We start from the raw sequence: 21,716 nt of genomic DNA, 5'->3' as shown, positions 1-21,716 counted from the left end.
GTACGCGCTCTGGTAAAACCGCACGCGCAGTGTAAATCTCGCAGCTCGCGGCGAACTGGGGAAATCGTAGAAGACGACGAACAGCTAACTCCAACTCTGGCACAGAATACGCTTTCGCCGCAATACTTCGCAAGGCGCCCATTGTGGCGCTCCGCGGAGCTAGGTCGCCGACTCCGCGTTCCCTCTAACAGTGGCCGCAACCGTACATACGTAATCGAGCCTATTCGACTGCCTACACGGATCGACGGGGCCGCGGTCACGATACTGTTCAGGAAGACCGTTCAACACCCACCAGTGTGCCATCGGTCACCAGGGTGGGTGAAATGATTGTAGTGACAAAAATGAGCACCACTTGAAAAACGAAGACTACGATGAATATGGTTGGTACTCACGCTCACTCCGCGTAGCCACTGACTGTTTTCCTTTTGCTCCTCTTTATAGGAACACTTAACATGCCTACACCGCTCAACGCACTCTCTCAGTGCCAGTAGGCGTTTTCTGATCCGAGCTTGATTAGGGGCTGTTACCAGATCAAAGATTATTCATACTAGTAAGGTGTTTTAGCGAGTGGGGACTAATGCTCAGAAAATCTTGTTTAGCCAAAAAAGTTATTCTTTCAAATTCACACTTTTCTGATTAGCGAGTTCGCGTGGGACTGACCAATTAGTTTTTTACCTCAACTTTATTTTTATCAATAACTGGGGCAAACACTTCCTCTCGAAATATTCATTTTCAAAATTTGGCATAAAATGCCTGTTGTTTTTCGTATGTCTTACCCTATAATTACGAGGGAAATCTTTGCATAAAATACAACGTTGAATTCACGTCGTATTCCAGAGAGACACGTATGTCAAAGCCTTTGATGTCATGCAAAATGGTAGAAAGGTTTGGCTACCCAAGTAAAGCCGACTATAGCGAATGTTGAGCTGAGCATATCCGCCAACATCGAAGGTGGGCTTTGTCCCGTTGGGAAATACGCATGAAAATGAGGCGAGTGCCAGTGAGTCATCTGCAAAAGGAAAGAAAAAGGAAATATGTTGACTGCTGCAACGCTTTATTAATAACCTATAACTAATAATAAACTGTCAAGAAAGCCTGGTGCGAGAGTTTAATGCAAGAAAAGCTTATTGATTGTGAAAGTATATTGTTCCTTAAAATTTTCTCAATCCTTAGGGCACTTTACTGGCTCTTAAAAGACGGCTTTTTATGGAAAAGCTGACACACTTTCTTTTGTATATAACGCGTTTTACTAGAAGCCCACACTCCAAGAAAAAAAAAACTAAATGGGGTAGGGAGGTTAGTCCTTTTGGCGATCAACTGATTCGCTACGACTGTTCATTCTTTTGGGGACAGACTGCAAGAGGGTAAACGGTTAGTCCTTGAAGGATAAACTGCAAAAGGATTAAGGGTTGCTCCTTAGAGGACTTATGGTTACTCCTGTAAGGACTAACATCTGATGTTTGGAAATGGTCCCTAACAGAGCAAATGTTACTCTCGTGAGGATTAACTGTTGATCCCGAAAAGTCATTCATATGAGAGTAAGTGTTACTCCTTCGGGATAAACTGTTAATTCATTTGAAGAATTTTTAAAGGTCTAATGATTAATCCACTATTCATTCACCTGGTCATCCTCACCCAACTGACATGATAGCTCAGGTAAGCTGCGCTTTACTCAGTACTGCATCCGTGACTATGTGTATAGGAACGGAAAATTGCAGACACCAATTCAAAGCTAGCAACCTTTATTTTCTCCAAACAGTGTGTAATGCAGACCAGCAGTGTTGGCCGTCGGCAGCTGTCCGCCTTTTACCTGCGAGACATACAAGAAAATGTTGTTATATTATAAAATGGCTTGAAGACCATCACTTGATCGCCTAAGCCCCAATGTTTACGCAGTCACATGCTCATAAAACATGCTAAAACATGCCGCGCACAGGGCTTCTTCAGCTTTCATAATATTTATATTGTAATGTGCCATGGCGATGAAAATGAAAAAAAAAGAACTTACCGTGAAAATTAACGAGGCACATGGTTTCCTGAGCCAGCTAATCCAAAAGTTGGGGATCACGCTTCTAGGTGACGACATACATTCTAAAAGCTTATCACAAAAGAATCCGTGAAGGAATCTTGCATCCAAGCTGGGGTGTCCATTTCTTCGCAGAAGTGTTGCGGTGTTCAGTCCATTGAACAGCTGTTCCACAGAGACACACATGCATGTGCATCCACAATGGCAGCACATGTAAGGAAAATGGCTCTTCACAGCTACCTTGATAGCCTGTGAAGCGGCTCCTGCCTTCCACAGAGCAAGAAAGATCACGACGAGTGACGAACACGAGCCTCACTCCTGACTGCAGCGACACGAGCGATTCCGAAGAGTCCGGTGCGGTGCGCTCTGAAATGTCCGTCAGACTTGCATGATTGTCACCGATTGTAAACATTGTTAGGTTTATTGCACTAAGTTTCAGATCCTTAAAATTAATGGCGCAGTATTAGCGTCTGACATATTATTCTTTTCTCGCGTTATTTTTTTCATCGTAACTGTAAGTGACCTGACAAGCCTTGTCATCAGTTCGAAGAACCCCTGAATTTGAATTTGCCACATTCTTCACCCCTCAGTCTCCCGCCTCCCGCAACCACCATTCCACCATCCCGACAAAGTAGAAGGGTGAGCTCCGGAACGATAGGGGGCACCTGATCTAGAGCCATACCTTTGAAAGGCTACTGACCCGTGCATTCAATAAAATCTGGAGAAAAAGGGTCTTTTAGTCCCTTCAACCCCTACCGGAGGGACTATGTGAGCCGTTCGTCTTCTCGTTAGTCCTCCAAATTTGCACACGACACGCACTTCACCACACTTGCTCTTCTGGTAGACTAACGGTACGATTTGCGGACGAAAGCAGACGTTACTCCCCTACGTAGCTGTTTCTTTTTTTTTTCTTAGAGTGTGGAAAACCAAAAGCACACATGCAGCAACTGTCTTCGCGAAAAAGAGTAATTTGGATATTTTTCTACAAGCTATCTAGAGAAAGTCACTGATAAGATATAGAAAAACGAAAAAGATGAAAGAAAAATAAAAGTCGCACGTGGCTTCCTCCCAATTGTGGAAGACAAAAAAAGAGAAAAAATATGAGAAAGATAGTCATCAGAAGTTTGCGTATAATCTCTGTTCAGTGCAGTTGTTTTCAAGAAGCATAATAGAGCTATGGCGTCTGGTGCATTATGTGGGGGGGGGGGGGTATTCGGTCAAATTTCCAGGATAAGGGCCAGTGAAATCAATCGCAGCACCAGTGGCCAAAACAAGCGCACAGAGCGTTCAGAGTAGTTCTATGGACGGTGGCGCAGTGTGTATACCTTTCAGTTTGATCAAATGTGCAAGAGTCTTACAGGGCGCTGTCGCCCATTTGAATGAAGAATTTTTCGTAAACGCAGCGACCAACCAAAGGGTACACAACAAAGTCGTTTCCCGCAGAGAGAGCGTGGATGGAAGGTGAAGCCATTAGTAAAAGTTAAGTGAATAAATTTTAACGTCCAAGGGCTGTTCTACGAGCAGGTGAGTGAAATTACACGGGATCGGTTCACGGTAGTGGTATGCATACTGGAATATTAGAATGTGGACATTGTTGCGTATTGGAACACTGACGTCGCTGCCTCGGCAGCGCTTTTTTAAGGAGTCACGTATGTTTCCGACAGCCGAAAGGGAATTGTGGCGGGACTCCAAAACCTCAGGTGAAAAAATTGAAAAGGTGTAAAAGTCGGAAAACTCACCCATGAGTTGACTCACTCGCTCAGAGCCATTTACGAGTTTGAGTTAGTCCGGCTGAATATGATATTTTTGAGTCTAGTCCGAGTGAACGTTGTCGAGCTGAATATCAATAATGTTGGGTGCGAATGATTCCGGCTGAGTAATATTTCTGTATAGTTCGAGTGCGATTGAGCCTGATTGAATAGAATTTTCGCAATCATAAGCATTTGAATGAACCCAGTTAAATAACTTTTTTATCTTTGAAGTGTGGAGCTTATTCTATTTTTTATGTGCAGAAAGAGAATTAAAAGTTAATGGCTATACCTTAGTCCTGTGCCCATTCAGCATGCGTAGCGCATGGTTTCGATGCAAGTTCACGACAAACCAAATAACTGAATTAAACATGCATGTACATAATTGTTACCGTGAATGAAGCAATACAAATAGACGTCATACAAACACTTTATGAGTCTGGGTCCGAATACAGGCTCACTATTTTTTTTTAAATTAGTATGGGTATATTTTGTTTGTTTTGTGTGCTCTGCAATTTTTCTATGAATGATTTAAACTTGAGCCATTGCTTTGAAAGCTTAACACATGATGGCGTGAGATCACAGAAAAAATAATAAATTGATGAACATAACAGTGCTACTACTAGGTTGGTTGAATTCCTGGAAACAACGCGTGGACTTCTTAAAACTTAGCACTATTTATACTTATAGCACCCTTTGTATCAAAAGATATATCTGGCAAGGAGTCACGAAAGGCCAAACCCAGGAAAAGAAAGAAAGTTTCACTTCGAGCGTATCATCCATATTTTCATTTTTCCAGTATCTCTCTTTAAAGCTCCTTCAACACCTTTAGGTCACGCGTTCTGTCCACAAAGCGTGCAGTCGTGGAGGTGTAACCCTACAGCAGAAGACACGGCGTGCCTCTGGGGAGAGATGACTATCATCTTACCCCGGGTAGGATGACCCTTTCGATGTCCTTGAAGATGTCCTCCCACTTGTCAGGCTCCTGGGGCGCCTCCAGCGGCACCAGGGCTGCCAGGTAGCCGGGTGCCACGTCGGGAAGCACGGGCCGGTTTCTCAAACCATTGAAGTACGACAGCGCAAAGTCCAGCAACTGGTGGCCAGCTTCACGGAATTGGTTGTCATCCATGCCGCTGGTGTGTCGCTGCCGGGCACAGTTAACATTCAAGAATGTCTCAGTCTTTGTCTTATATTCAAAAGGCTAGCATTCTCTGTTTCATATCTGTAGGTAGACACAATAACAATGAGATCTAATAGACAATCATGCCGAGGAAAGTGTAGGGGATGGTAGAATAAGTAATTGTAATGTAAATGTGAAGAAAGAAACGTAGAAGAAAAGATAACTTGCCGTAGGCAGGGACGAACCTGCGACCTTAGCATAATGCACCCGATGCTCTAACAATTGAGCTACCATGGCGGTCATCCCACCTCCACTTTATGGGGTGTATATGTGCATGAAACGTGAGAGTGTCGATCAGCGCAGCCAGCAGCCATGGCGGCGAGCGTGGAACACCCTTCGTTTGCCTAACTTTTTACGAGCTGGCAGCATTGTCATCATTTACATTACAATTACTTCTATAATACCGTCTCCTATTCTTTATTTGCCATGATAGTATCATATTTCATAAATATTGTCTCTAAGAAACTAGGAAAACTAAGAAAACAAGCCCTTAAATATACACTTCGTTCCGTAATTCATATCTGGAGGTATTCACTAAATTTTGAACTTCTGTAATGGAAAGTTTTGATTGAGCCACGGCCGTAACTATTCTATTTAGTTCTCACTGCATCACGTAAATCTCTCCTTGCAATCTCCAATTACTTCCAATGGCTCCACCTTACGCGTGCCAATTTTGTAATCTCTTCGCACCGCCTAAACCTCTGCCGTCCTCGACTGCGCTTTTTCTTCTTCTTCCTTATAGTAACAATGACGTATAATTTTATAGAGCTGCCATTATGGTGTTGACTCGACACAAGCACACGTTAAGGGGACCCTGAAATTGTTTTGACGATTTTGTACAAATACATAGGCCGGTAAAGCAAGTCCTGAAGTTGTTTTGCGGGCCTAATTAAGCTCTCTGCATGGACTAAGTTATTGCAAGATTTTGAACATGCAAACGACTATTAAGTGGCAGCAGAGCCAACGAATGAATTTTCATTTTTCCCTTTCTACCTTTATTCTTCCATGATACCTAGAACCAGCGATCGACCTGATTGGATAGGTCCAGTATCCATCGCTGATCCTCGCGTGGACAGTGGACGTCATTCGTGTTAATCGTGATCCGTGAACGTGATTCATATTGACGTGAGCTGCGTGAAAGTATTAATGTCGAGGTTTCAGCCGTGAATGGTCCTATAGCTGCGTTGTGTGCTGCAAATCTAGTGATTTTTAAAGACGATAGTCTTCCTTGGGGACCTACATAGCAAAAATTTGCACTGTCTGTCTGTCTGTCTGTCTGTCTGTCTGTCTGTCTGTCTGTACTATTGTCTGTTTGTACACTTTTAATGGTACCGGGTACTTGAACGGCCGACCCCATCCGCAGCGCCCACCAATGTTGCTCAAGATTTAGCGTTCATACTTGTGCAACTGTCCATTTAAAAGCAGTTATTGCGCATGTCTGGGGCACCATAACAACACGTATATATTCTGCATGTGCGTCTTTTACTAGAAAAGGCATACATAAGTACTTTTAAGAACCGTAGCGCTTATCACGCTGCACTGACCATGCAACGTTTGCACGAAAAGGCGAGTGTTTCCAACGCTTTGCTATCACGAGACGGTGGTGGCCCCTACCCATCGCCTTTGCGTTCTACAGCTTATCACCTCTGATACGGGTGTCACGCACTTCGTTTTCGAAGAAAAGTTCAGATAGCGCTCATGTCTCACGTGTGACGTGCCTGGATGCACTCGTTCGCCTCCGATGGCCGCTCGAGGCACTCTGACGCAGCGCCTCCAGAATACCATTCATCGATTTTCTTGCGCAGAACATCGAATAAATGTTTTGTTCACTCTCTCCAGACGCAAGACTATCGCCTTTCGACGACATTTGCAGGTGAACATGCAGATACCGGGTCAGTTTTTTTACTTGTAAAGCTGTGACGTCCTGTTATTTATGTAAGACAACTGGCGAGCAGAGTCGATTCAGCTCGTCAGACATCAGGATCCATGCGTCTGCAGCTCTAACTTCACTTCTGAAGACACAGCCATATTGTTTGAGTTTAGGCTTATCGGTGATCGTTGTCACAGACTTTTTTGTTTTTAGCGTACTTGAACGGCTGGTATGGTTGAGGCACGTTCCATTCCCCCGCGCCCGCTATTTTATATCACAGACACACTCGCTCACGTGAACAATGACCGCATTACATCTACCTTTACTTGAGGCTTTAAACATATGTACTAAAGAACTGCATGACTGTTGCTTGTCAGCTATCACTATCAAGCTTCCATTTCGCATCGTCTTCAAGTAATATTATCGCAAGCGTATTACAAATGAAAGTGTCGTGGAGATGGGCCTTTAGTTTTGCAGTGATAACTTCTCCGAATATTTCTTATATATTTACAAGGATTTACCGTAGAGATTCGTTGCTGTGTGTTTTGACAACGCGCATTTGCATATTTTACTCTAGAGCCTCTTGCTAACTGGGTCTGTCCTTAAAGTAGTTCAAACATGTACATTGGTGACGTATACTGCCGCAATAGCGATGACATTTCGCAAATGAGAAACATTGCCGCTATTAAAATACCTGATATTTTCATGAAATTCTCAAAGCTATATAGAACTACACAACATGGCTCATATGTTTATTTAACATCATATCTTACAACCACTGCGAATTTTCTTTTGCGGCTGCCGCTTGTAAAAACGCGGGTGACGTACCGACGCGCTGTGCTCGGAGGCAGCTCGTGCACCTGCTGCGGCATTTGTCACGTGGTCATAGAGCATATACAGGGACTCTAGTGCGGCTGGGTGGAGCCAACGTGCCACGACGTTGCTACCACAAATATTTAGACGGCGCCTACCACTATTTTCGAACATACGGAATAAATAATCTCTGGTGAACCGGTCAGTCATTAAACTGAGCCTGAGCCGATGACGCATTCGGTTACAATTTACGAGCACTCTGGAGCGCCCTCACAAGTGGCCGCGCGTTTGGTTGGTAGCATTCGAGTTCTCGGGCTACCTTCAGTTGATTCTTTCGGAGCGTCCAATTCCGGCTGGGAGTGCTCCCGACTTCGAAGTCAGAGCGCCACGCGATCTGACTGAGAAGACTACTACACGGATTGCGTGGTTGGGGGCAGATGACAGTGCGAACGCGCGTTTCTTTTTCGTAAACGGACATTGCCAGCAACGTAATACTTTTTTATATGATATATGGGGAGATGTTGGCGCACAAGTATGGCGCCGGCTACTCCTTAGCCCTTGAATGAAAGTTGAACACGTATCTTAAAGGAAACCATACAAAGTAGTGCCTAGAAAATAGAACACTCGGGCACACATTTTTAAAAACACACCTTTATGCACATATCACAACCCAATGATAAGGAAATGTTTGAAAGTCAACGGATGAAGTTTCTGATAATGTCAATCGTTAATAGTCGATTCAACCAGCACATAACACCAGAGCACACGTCTCGTACTTATGAATATGTACTCGCTCGTGTGTACATAACAGTCGACGCGTCATTCACTTCAGCACACACATATGATTTAAGTAATATGATACTGCGCATAATAAGTACGACACATGTTATACAAATGAAAGGTCTTTATTGCTTAGTACTTGTCAGCCATTCCGCTGTCTCTTAAAAAACGTGTGAACGCTTTTAAAGCGTGCGTCCGTAAAACTCCAGTTGGCCACGGGCCCAGAAGGTTCTTGATGCTGAACCGTCTGCGGTCTAATGCCAACGATTCCGAATTTAGACAGCGTCTCAGCGTGTCATGATGTCGACAGTCTATGAGAAGGTGATGTACGTCTTTATCTATAAATCCACAATCAAATTCGGGAGTTTCAGTTTTGCCAAGTCTGTGCAAAAAATTTTTTGAGTAATACTTCGAGCATGCGTGTTGTTTGGGGCGTTCTTGAACGTGTGCTATACGATGCCATAAATGCCTCACGTCAAAAAGGAGGCTGCCAGGGACGGCAGAAGAAATGTCAGTGCGGTTGTTACAGCGCCTCGCAGACGAATGCCTAGAAACTGGCAAGCTGCCCCGCCGCGGTGGTCTAGTGGCTAAGGTACTCGGCTGCTGACCCGCAGGGCGCGGGTTCGAATCCCGGCTGCGGCGGCTGCATTTCCGATGGAGGCGGAAATGTTGTAGGCCCGTGTGCTCAGATTTGGGTGCACGTTAAAGAACCCCAGGTGGTCTAAATTTCCGGAGCCCTCCACTACGGCATCTCTCATTATCATATGGTTGTTTTGGTACGTTAAACCCCACATATAATTCAATCAATACATCAACGAAAGGTTTGAGAGAAAATAATAGTAAAGACTACACAGGTAGTACATTTTCCAGAAAGAAGCAAAAAGTGATCGTTTTGGTCTTGTACGAAACTTGTGAAATTTTTGGCCGTTTTAAAGGTAATTGTAGTGGGTTCCAGATTAATCATTGCTGAAAAGCGCGTTAATAGTATGGATCAATAGGCGAAAGAAGCCCCGCCGTGGTGGTCTAGTGGCTATGGTACTCGGCTGCTGACCCGCAGGGCGCGGGTTCGAATCCCGGCTGCGGCGGCTGCATTTCCGATGGAGGCGGAAATGTTGTAGGCCCGTGTGCTCAGATTTGGGTGCACGTTAAAGAACCCCAGGTGGTCTAAATTTCCGGAGCCCTCCACTACGGCGTCTCTCATAATCATATAGTGATTTTGGGACGTTAAACCCCACATATCAATCAATCAATCAATCAATCAATCAATCAGAAGCTGGCAAGCCGCTCGGATGACGACAATCTCCAGATTTATGTGCTGACCTTCGCAGGCTGCCGCGGCATTCGGACATGCCAGGGATGGCCACAAAAACGAATCAGCGTCATTTGTCAATGCGTGATTATTCACGCGGCGAGTGACCGCGTAGCTGCATGGTGGCGCTACAGGCAGCTGCTCCAAAATCACCGATATATGCGGTTGGTACGCTGCCATTTGCTCTATCTCTCTCGCTCTCGCTCTCGTTGCGAGCTGCCTCGGCATCTGGCGCAAGCAATCCAGACGACTGGAGCGGCCAACAGAATACACAATACACCAGCTGAAACGTTCGGAGCGGCTCACTGACTTGGACCTCTTGGCCCATCGCATGATGGCGCATTCCTAATCATTTGTTCTGGCATATATAGACTGCTTTAATCTTTATCAGAGTATTGTTCTGGGGAAAAATAAAGCAGTACTTTTCGTGTGTTCTAGCACTTATCAGGATCTCTAACAGCCTCATGAAATAATCTGTCTATTACCCTTCTTTGGCTACAAATTTTTGGGAAATTTGAATTTTTCTGGTATGCACAGTGCTCCATGACGGCTTTACATTTGTCCTACAGAGCATTTTTATTTGACAGCTTTGTACAATATTTAGCGATGCCTTCATAGAAAGTGTTCTCTTTGCTATGCATCGCGCTACAACTTCTTTGTTTTACATTTGTTTTGCAGCGCGCCTACAATGCATTCGTATTGCCACGCATGTTTTGTGTCGCCGGCGTATTGCCCATGTTGATGGTTGTTTTTTGCGTCTGAAATGTATTTGTGGTTTGATGCAGAAGAGAAACAAGTCGTCTCCACCAAAACTGACGGTTGCCGAGAATAGTTATTTCATTATGATCTCACAAGATCGAACCGCGATGTGTTCTGGCGAGTGAGAACGGCAGCAAGATAAAGAGGCTACCAATTCTTATAGCAAAACACGGAAAGACTCTACTGAAAAAAGACGGAAAGGTGCGCCTGATCTGAGTGAACAACTTAGTTGACAATATTATAATTTTCTAAACGCCGTGGTAATCTACTTTTGCACTGTCTCAAATTTCTCTGATCCTAAAGATATTTTTAGTGGCGACCGCGAGCCCGAATGTACAGTATAGTTAGCATAAATATAGGTGCCTACAAAAATACTTAGAGGAATTCAGAATGATAACTGAATCGGCCAACGACTATCTTGATCAAATGTAACCGATGATGGCACTGACATGTTTGAATCAAGGTATTACAAAGCCCATTGTATGCTACTGCTGAAGAGACGAGGCGATGGTTTACCGTTGTTTGTTAAGACATGATACACCAATTGGCATTTCCTTCATCAATGCTGAATGTTTCATAGTCCTTCTTATTACAGCGTCACGCGATTCGGGCAGAACTCGATGATTTTTAGAAGGCCTAGCAGCAGTGAATTGCATGTGCGTGGCAGATCTAAACATCACTACACGGAACTCCACTTTAGTTATTTTATTTCATGTGCCTCAATTTTATTACCACACAAATTACGAATGACCATAAATTACCATACTAAAGAAAAGCCGTCGCAGAACAGACTAGTATCCTCCTTGTACACCACATAGGACAAGAACAACAAAGTATTAATTAACGTCTTGCGTGATCAGCCATAAGACAGCTGACCACTATTTCGATTAACTTCACCTGTACAAGAGCGTTCCCCTCTGCCCAGAGAGGACAATATAGAAGAAAGCAAAATAAAAATAATCAGCTGGAAATACAGAGAGAATAAAATATATTAAAGAAGCACTGGAGATGTTTGTCTGGCTTTTCGCTTGACATGCTACTCCAGGTACTGGCTGATGGTTATGATATATACCATGATGAACACATAACACATACACTCGCATGCGTTTACTACACTATTTACAATGTTTTGTATAAGAGCGAAATATTTCATTTGCTGACCGTACAATATGACCGAGCACAGCTGACTGTGAGATCGAGTTATTTTATAGCTAACGAAATTTTTTGTCAACAGCTAAGAAAATTGAGCCTTCACGTTCGTACGTCATATAACTAAAAAATGTACAAAGAACTATTATTTGTTTACAGCAGATGTGATCAGAGCTATTTCATACGGAGACTGGCTCTGGAAAAGAAGCAGGTGAGTGCTGAAAAATTAAGATTTCAAAATAGAACAAGATTGCGAGGAATAGGGCTGCCTAAGGTAAGCAAAACGACATGACTGGGTAGAAAGAATATCTACACATACATAATTTGGTAAGAACATAGGCTTGTGTAAATACTTTGCATGGTAAAAAAAAATTAAGGCTGCCTCAATGGTGCCCAACCCGAAAAAAAAAGTGTGGAGCTTGGCAGCCTTGTTTGTTTCGCGTTCATTTTCTCCTCTCTCTTTTTCTATATATTTTTTCCTGTTTTGTGAATTCATGCAAAAGTATTTCCCAACTGAAAATTTTTGTCACTTAAATTGGTTTCGCAGAGCAAATATGCTCTCCCTTGTTTTGAAATGTGAAGATTTCGATATGATCGGGCGGCACTTGTAGGAATTTAAGGAACCGATGCGATATGCGCGTTTCATTGTGCCATCGGTACATGACTCGCAAACCCATTCGACTGCTGTGACTAGTTTTGTTTCAGTTTCCTTTTGTGTCAAGATTACATCGGAATATAAGATTATTACGGCATGACCAATCTTCAGGTTAAATAAGACGTCAATCAATTGTGTCAAAACAACAAATAACTTTTTTTAAATCTGGGCGTACCAACTAAGACACACAGTGGGAGAAGGTTCCTCCACCAGATAACGGGACACGAAGCTGTCAGTTTAAACGCTGCAGTGGATTGTAGATGGCTCCAGTTTACAAACATACCATATTTACGAAGACAACGTAACCCTGCAACTTTCTGTAGAAAAACCAAGCAGCCACCACACTTACAGTTGCTGTATATGCCACCTTCAAGTAGCAGAGTGTCGCCACCGTTTTGGTTTTTAGGGCGCCGCTCACTCGGCCTTTGATGATTCCAGCAACACTCTTGGTCGAGTGCCATCACGTGGTTATAGGTGGTTCATTTGCACTGCGATGAAGCCAACACTGCCCAGATGGCACAGATGCTCCACAGATTCCCGGCAGCTCAAGCGAGATTGGCATTAGCTGTTGTTAATATTCTCGCCGTGCTTCTTCGGTACTCTAGCCATGTTGGCTGTCGGTCATGAGAAATGTGGTAGCAAGTGCACTCTGCGTTGAATCATGTTACGCACAGCGTATGTGATTAGACGCGTGTGCGGGGGATTAGTGTTTAGTGAGGACGGAATGAACGCTCTGCTTCTTATTATCTCTCCACGTCGCTGCCAAACTAGCACTATTTATATTACCACGTGCACAGATGCAGTGAATACGTTATTTTTAAAGAGTTAATCATCGCGTGTTCGCTGCATATGTCCAAACTGTCTGACGGGTAAAGCGCTTCAAACGAAGGGGTATCTCGAAATTAAACTAGAATTATTCGAATCGGTAAAGTGTTGCACTATCGCGTGAGTGCATAGCAGCTTTCAAACTTTAAGCGAAAGGAATGTTCGGTGCGACAGGGCTGTTGAACAACTATTCACATCAGCTGCCGTGAGCCGCGCATAAGTCGGGCGTCGCACGGCCACTTTCGATCGCTATCCCAGCTCAATTCACTCACTTCCTCAGACCGTTAACAAATGAGCCCAGCGTGACGAAAAATAAAGTTGTCCCTAACTCACTCGATTTCAATCAAAATTGCAAAAATAATTTCATATTTGTAAATAGTGAAAAACAGCGGGAAAAGAGGACGATGCAAATGTGTGAAGCAAATAAGTGTACATCTCACTGGTTCAACGAGCTGACATACTGTGTTTCATTATTGATTGATATGTGGGGTTTAACGTCCCAAAACCACCTTATGATTATGAGAGACGCCGTAGTGGAGGGCTCCGGAAATTTCGACCACCTGGGGTTCTTTAACGTGCACCCAAATCTGAGCACACGGGCCTACAACATTTCCGCCTCCATCGGAAATGCAGCCGCCGCAGCCGGGATACGAACCCGCGACCTGCGGGTCAGCAGCCGAGTACCTCAGCCACTAGACCACCGTGGCGTGTGTTTCATTATTACATACCAAGAACATAAGAATAAAATCAAGCCCTGTACGCGTGACCGGAGCAACCGAGTTTTGTCCGTACTTTCATGAAAAGTAGAAAGAATGCAAAAAATAAATAAAGCAACGCTAGCACTCCGAAGCGCCAGCGCTAGCTGCTCCTACGCGGGTGGTGAGTGGCTTTCCCGCAAGACTTCGAATTCAAGATGGTGTGTTTTGGCGCAGCTCTGCTACCTAAAGATAGCCTATACAATAACTCTAACCACACTTATCCCTCCCCCTTCTAAATGTTGAAGTCCTTGCTTATATAGTCCCTCCGTAGACAAAAAAAAACTATGCCACCCCTGACGAGGGACAGCGGCATATACTTGACGTAATTGATCATTTAACAATTTCTTTGTCCCTCCAGCAGACAGGGGCAGCTATCTGCTGAAATAACACCTCCGGTACCTCTCTCATGGTTCCTCTGCCGAAGCAGACCTAAGAACCATCCTAATAATATATGAAGTTTTCTGTCTTGAAATCACGTTATGACTACGAGGAACACCCTTGTGGAGGGCTTTGGAAGTTCCCACCATGTGGTGTTTTTAAATGTGCTCCAATATCGTACGGTGCACGTGTCTGTAGCATTTCGCCTCCACCGAAACGCGACAGCTGCGGCCAGAATCAAACCCGCGACCTTCGGGCCAGCAGCCGAGCACCGCAACCACTGATCCACCGTGGCAGACCTAGCAACCTCTCTATCCAAAACTTAGCATACGAGCAGTGAGAGGTGATGCTGACCTACTCGGCATTGAGATACCAGCGAAAGTTAATCGCGAGGATGAAACGAAATTCAACCGCCGCCTTGGCACTGGGTGGATGACTCCATCCCATACAAGGATCCTTTCTGTAAGATGAAAATTTTAACGTGCTTTTGTACCATGTTTGTACCAAGTTTACAAAGACAGCTTGAAAGCAGTACACATACGAAAATTCGTTACATTGTTTTTCATGTTGCACTAAGTAGCTAACGATGCACTTATGGCGGGTGTAAACGTTATTTTCTCCGGCTTGAACCGAACAATTATTTGAAGCCACTTTTATAGCACGCATTCACAGTTTCAGTTTAATATAGGGAAACGAGAAAAGTAGGTTTCTACAGGGGGGGCTTGAATGTATATACAGCTGATAGCGAGACCACACAAACTGGCTTGGGCATCGCGGTCGGAAACCCGCGGGGACGTGAGAGCACGCACTCTATACATTTGCACGTTCACAATCTAAAATTACATGTTCTAGGCTGTATTTGCCGTTTAAATTTTGTAGCTGACGCGTGCGTGCCAACACAAATCGATCTCTACTTATCGATCCTTCAGAATTTCGTGTCAGTGCTCCTTTAAGTTAATTAGATTTGATTGATATGTGGGGTTTAACGTCCCAAAACCACTATATCATTATGAGAGACGCCAAGTTAATTAGATTACCACCCGGGTTTACCAGTAAGGTTTCAATAGGCTTTCAATAGGTCCCATTTTTACAGCATTCACTTTACTGCCTCCTTTCAGTATATACCATTCATAACTTCAACGTTACTGTGCACGGCCATCATACAAAGTGTGCTGCAACACATACCGTGGTGCTGACGACGAACGCGCAATAATAGCGTCTCGTTATTGCTACTCCCCACCCTTTCTCAAGCAGAACAAAGGGGAGAACAGCGCCGCCGGAACGCCTGGTTTTCTATAGGCTTACGTGCGTCGTTTTCGGCACACCAAATGTACACCCCGAAAACTATATTATTATTTTTCACGTCGCACCGCATTCAGTGGTCTATCGTGTGATTCGCTTCCGGCGTTCGCTTGCTGCTTCAGTGGGTCCTGCTCCATGCTCGACTTCTTTTGTGGCGATCCGTTGTTTGCGGACGCGGCGTGGGCCTCTGAAACACCGCAGTGTTGTGCGGTTTCACGGGATGTGTCTGAAGCTGCCAGCGTAGCTCTGCAGAAGCGCTACTGTATGACACACGGTCGCCCCAGATTGAATCTTCAAGCAAGAGCTGAACTTCATTTTTCGTTTGTGCGTTCGTAAGGATCTACTTTTTCAAAGCAACAGTTGAGTCCAGTGATGCTATTGCCTGGATATTAATATTTAGTACTGTCTGCGACAATGGAGCATTGTACGCAGTTCAGCGTGCATAAGAAAAGAAGTTATGTTTGCGAGGAGCAGTCGTATGTATAAGTCGCCAAAAAAAAAAAACGGAACTCATTCAAGAAAACAACACGCTGGGAACCGTCAATACGACAAACCATGGCGCTCTCTACCGCATTTCAAATTGTTTTGGTTGGTTATTTCTCTTTGATCGGTCTAAAAAGAGTGAAAGCGAGTGTCTGAAGTTGCCAGGATTGTCCGGACGCCAAATGCATCCTGGTGGGTCAACAATTACGCATTTTATCCGGACTTTTGCGTTCACGTCTCGTTGGCGGCAAGCTATCGGCCTCGCTCTTAGTGTGCCTAACTCGTCGAGGCGTCTACCAGCCCTTTTTGCCATGCGCAAAACGCGAATAGCGTCTACTACCTAAGTGATGGGCAGATCTGCGAAGGATCTACAAACAACGCTGGGTGCTTCAGTCACATCTGATGAACGCAGCATATGAAGACGCAAGTTTCGTAGCGGACAAGACAGGTTGAAAAATGGGGATTAGCCGAAAGACGTAGAAGGAACGTGCCGAAACAACTGGGCAACCTTCACAGCACGAAAACCATCCAAGCAGCGCGCATGTTAGCTCCTCTCGAACGCCTTCGAACGTCATAAATCATGTGATCACAGCCCCACGCATGCCACCCTTACCTGAAGACAACAACAAAAATAGCATTTCACCCAAAGGGTGGCTTGAACATGCAAAAGGTTGGACCTATCTTTGTGAGCAAAGCCCATGTAACAGCAGCAAATCTTCGTCTAGATCAGACCACGGAGGTCTATATTTGTCCCAACGTTATGCCGGATATCAAGGTGGCGAGCACGCGGTTTAAAGAAAATGCACATAAGTACGCAGGCGTAGGGGCTATCCAAATAGGCGGAAGAGTACGAAGTGAGCACTTACGAAGCTGCTGCAAGCGACACCTGCAACGGGTCATTCAACAGATCTACACTGCTGACGATCATCGGACGATTGAAAGAAACATCGTGACGACCACAACCACTTTGGCACTGGCGGCGAAAACAATAAAGAACTCAATATCAGTGATTGTTGTGTTTGATGAACTTCCCTTCCCGAACTTCGTCAGATACCGACCCACTTTGGTACCCTGATACTTATAAATATAACGCAGACAAGTGGACATATATGCTATGTATGCGGGAAACTGGGCCGTTGTGCGTACGTTTGCGCCGACCCGGGTTCAACTGAATGCAGAAGCTGCGAAATTTCCAACCCAGCCTTATGCCGTGTGTGCAATCCGCAACGCAAGCTGTGCGGAAGCTTGCACGGGATGGCGGACAAGGTGTGTTCCAAACGCTATCTCACCCCGTATGTGCGCGTACCACGACAACGAGCGTGATTGGAGCAACAAGATCAGGCACAGCTGGAGAAACAAAATTAACAGATGGAACGAGGCTGATCTACGTCGAAGACGACGACACGCGGCCACTCCCGTTCCCGATGGCAGAGCCGCACGCCTTAGAGAACATCGACCACCAGCAGGAGTCAATGAGGATCACAGGGGCGTTTAGCGGGAAAGAACAACGAAGGCAACGGCACGTGGGCGGATAAAGTCAGAGGCGCCATGACGACTACGCCGAAGGAAAAACGTGAGTTCTGCAACACTGATAAAAAACAGATAGCTATGTTAGAACAGGAGTTCGTGTAAAACAAGCAGCATTATACGCCAACGCGCACTCCAGAACCACCAACCAGTATCGAAACTTCCCTACCACTTCAGATTTCGAGAGAGTGAGAACAACGCGAAGAATTCCCAGCTCCTAAGAAGTGAGCTGTGACGCAACCATGAATGGCCGTGCGATAAGACACTTAGGACTCCATGGACGTCATGGGAGATAATATGAAGCTAATGAACGAGAGCATGATGTCAATGAAAGAGATGATTGGCAAGTTTAACAGGCAAGTATAAAAATGCAAATCTGTATGAACAGCATGGAAGTACCGGTTATGGAAAAGATGAAGTAACAGCACATCGGGAAACCGAGAAACAACACGTCACTTTTCTACAAGAAGCAATTCCAAGGAAACCTACCCTTACGGGCTATAAGGCCGGAACCCACTAGAAACAAGCAGGGCTGAGGCGTCGCTATTCTGATTGGCAAAAAGATACCCTACATTCCCCATAAAATCCACCACATAGCCTGCTATCCAGAACACCTCACGATCGAGACTATACCTAACGACCACGTTGGGAATATGCAAAACACTTTTCTCACTAATTTGTACAGCAAAGCTCACAAGGCAAGATTTCAGACGCATACTCGGCAAAATCGCGAACATCGCTAAAGATAGTCCCCTAATTATAGGTGGCTATTTTAGCGCCCCACACCAGTTTTGGGGCTACGCGTATCCCTCTATAGCAAAGAAGAGCGTCTTGCACGACAGCCTCCGATCTCGACCTCACTCTCATCGCAGACCCGGAAACTCCACCTAGTACCTGTATACCTAGTATCTAGTACCTGTACCTAGTACCTAGTACCGGTACTTCCACATATCGTAACACCACACCAGACCTCACTTTCGTCCAGGGCATTTGGAACTGGGGCTGGTACAACTCGGGCTGTGAAGAAGAAAACGCATCGGTGGCAAGCAACATCGCCTCCGCTTGGGTACTGGGTCCTGGGCTTGGCTCGCTCGGCTCGTGCTGATCATCGCCGGCATATGCTTGACCGTTGCTGTTTCCCGATCGTGTTTCATCGTTGGACCACCGTCGCAACAGTAGCCAATAAACCCTTTTTCAATAGGTGGAGGGTGCTGACATTCCCCGTCGCCTGAACCTGGGTGCTGCCATTCGCCGTCGCCTAAACCTGGAGCTGCGCAACCGAACGCTACCTCCCATCATGGCTACCACCAACGCGCAACCTGGCTCTTCCACTCCATCCCCCACCAACCCCGGCGTTCTTCGTTTGCGAGAGCCCAAGGTCTTTAGCGGAGCTGACGAGACCGACGTGGAAGACTGGTTCGCTAACTACGAACTGGTGAGCGCAAACAACAAGTGGGATGACGCGGACAAATTGATTAACGTCATCTTTTACCTCACCGACGTGGCCGAAATGTGGTATAACAACCACAAAAACAACATTACGACGTGGTTCATCTTTAAAACGTTGTTTGCTGACGTTTTTGGCCGACCCGCTGTACACAAGTCCAGAGCCGAACAACGCTTGCGGACTCGCGCACAAAAGCCAACGGAATCTTTCACCAGCTACATCGAAGACATTATTGGTCTTTGCAACCGTGTGAACACCACCATGCCCGAGTCGGAAAAGATTCAACACATTCTCAAAGGGATAAATGACGGTGCATATCAGCTGCTCCTGGCCCGTAATCCTCCCGCCGTTGCGGAACTTGTCCCTTTGTGTCAAAGTTTCGACGAGTTGAGCAAGCAGCGCGCCCTGACTCGGCCTTTTCCTCACACGCCGACTCACTCTCCAGTCTCACTTCCGTTCCCGACCACTCACCAACCCTGCAAGAGATTAAAGACTTCTTGCGTGAAGAAGTAGCTCGGCAACTGTCATTGATTCCCTTCATGCAGCAGCTGCCGTCCTCTCGTCTGCCCTCACCACTCCGCGACGTTATTGCCGAAGAGGTAGCTCAGGCTGTTCCCGTCGCTGCCCACCAGCAGCCTGTGGTCATGCCTGTAGCCCATGCGCCGGCTATGCAGCCCGTGGCCGCGCCTCTTACGTATGCCCAGGTGGTACGCAGCAGACCCCGCCAGCAGCATTTGCCACCCATGTTTTCAGTTGCTCCCCACTCCGCCCCTTTTTCGACACCTTGGGCCGCACCACGAGAGTTCCTGGCACACTCCTGACAAACGACCGATCTGCTACGCCTGCGGTACTCCAGGACACATGGCACGATATTGTCGCCGTCGCCTCCAACCACTCCACGACGCTACTCGGCCGTTACCGTATGACCCATAGCCCATGCACATACCTGCTTTCTATCCCTCACCACAGTATGGATACACTAACCTTCCTGAGTCTCGGTCACCCCAGCCCTCACCTCAGACTCACTCTCCCCGCTCCCCTTCTCCTCGCAGGCCATCACTGTCCCCAATGCGTCCTAGACCCGCTTCCTCCAACCGGGAAAACTGAACGCCGCAGTTCCAGAGGCAAGAACTGCGCCGTCGTCGAAATGCTCAAGTCCTCGCACTTCACCAGCTAACGTCGTCGCCATATCTGTCGATGGTGTTTCTACCTTTGCCCTCGTCGACACAGGTGCTGCCGTTTCTGTTATAGCCGCCCAGCTCTGCCACTCCCTACGCAAAGTGACCACGCCGCTCTCTGGACTATCGCTTCGTACAGCTAGCGCACAACCAGTTCGACCTCTCGGCACCTGTACGGCCCGCATATTCATCCAAGGCTCTATGTACGTTGTCAAGTTCATCGTCCTTTCGGTGTGCTCGCATGACGTTATACTCGGGTGGGACTTTCTGTCAAATCATCATGCCATCATCGACTGCGCACGCGCTGAAGTTCAATTTTCTCACCTGTGTGACGAACCTTTGAACGAAACCCTTGAACGGTCGCCAAAACTTGTCGTGCGTGAGGACACTGAAATTCCGCCAGCCTCTCTTGCCGTTGTCCCGGTTTGCTGCGATGACTATAACGATGCTACGGTAATGTACACCTTCCGACATTTTCATGAGCCGCAGAGCCGTTTCTTTGCCTTTTGCTACACTTGACGTCACTGCTGGCCGAAGCAATATTTTCGTCCACAACCCCCTTTCTGCACCGCTTACGCTACTTGCAGGCGAATGTCTCGGTCGAGTGGATTACCTTGATTCTTCTTTATTCCTTAACATGCCAGACGAATCGTGCAGTAGCGCCTCTACCGAACCTCATGCCCTTTCCCCACTGGAATGCTCGTCGAGTGACACCTTCTCGAGTTCCATCGCCGACACCTTAACTGCTCAAGAACGCGCCGAGCTTCTTAATCTCCTCCAGCACTTCGCGAATTCATTAGACGTTTCTCAGCCGCAATTGGGTCGTACTTCGGCAGTGCACCACTACACTGACACCGGTTCGCACCAGCCATTGCGTCAAAGACCGTACCGTGTCTCTGCTGCAGAACGTCACGTCATCAACGACCAGGTCGGAGAGATGCTACGTCGTCGCGTTATTCAACCATCGCACAGTCCTTGGGCATCTCCTGTCGTTCTAGTTCGAAAGAAGGATGGATCAATTCGATTTTGCGTCGACTACCGGCGATTAAACAAGGTCACGCGGAAAGACGTCTATCCATTACCGCGCATTGACGACGCCCTTGACAGCCTCCAAGGAGCCGAATTCTTCTCCTCCTTAGACTTACTATCTGGATACTGGCAGGTTCTTATGGCAGAAGCTGATCGCCAGAAAACTGCGTTCATTACACCAGATGGCCTGTATGAATTTAACGTAATGCCATTTGGGCTTTGTAATGCCCCTGCCACGTTTGAACGACTCATGGACAACACACTGCGTGCACTGAAGTGGTCTGTGTGTCTATGCTACCTCGACGACATTGTCGTTTTCTCTCCCGATTTTCCTACACATCTGCTTCGGCTCCAACAGGTTCTGACGTGTTTAACCAACGCTGGGCTCCAACTGAACCTCAAAAAGTGCCGCTTCGCTGCACGAGAGCTGTCCATCTTAGGGCACATCGTGTCCAAGCATGGTGTTCTACCAGACTCTGCAAAACTGCGAGCAGTCGCCG

General features: G+C 46.2%; 1 protein-coding gene across 1 annotated transcript in view; it reads right to left on the bottom strand.

Annotated features, from left to right (window-relative positions):
• Positions 1 to 21,716, bottom strand: part of LOC119161428 (aromatic-L-amino-acid decarboxylase) — a 152,015-nt gene that overhangs the window by 116,575 nt on the left and 13,724 nt on the right. The window contains exons 2-3 of the mRNA XM_037413883.2: positions 4,703 to 4,918; positions 896 to 1,009 (exon numbers count right to left, since the gene is read on the bottom strand). Of these exons, the coding sequence (XP_037269780.1) occupies positions 896 to 1,009; positions 4,703 to 4,903 (315 nt within the window). The 5' untranslated portion in view covers positions 4,904 to 4,918. The remainder of the gene's footprint in view (positions 1 to 895; positions 1,010 to 4,702; positions 4,919 to 21,716) is intronic.

Source organism: Rhipicephalus microplus, chromosome X (genome assembly GCF_043290135.1).
Source record: "Rhipicephalus microplus isolate Deutch F79 chromosome X, USDA_Rmic, whole genome shotgun sequence".
Classification (NCBI taxonomy): domain Eukaryota; kingdom Metazoa; phylum Arthropoda; class Arachnida; order Ixodida; family Ixodidae; genus Rhipicephalus; species Rhipicephalus microplus.
Note: the sequence above shows the minus strand (reverse complement) of the source record. Positions and strands in the feature narration are given on the sequence as shown.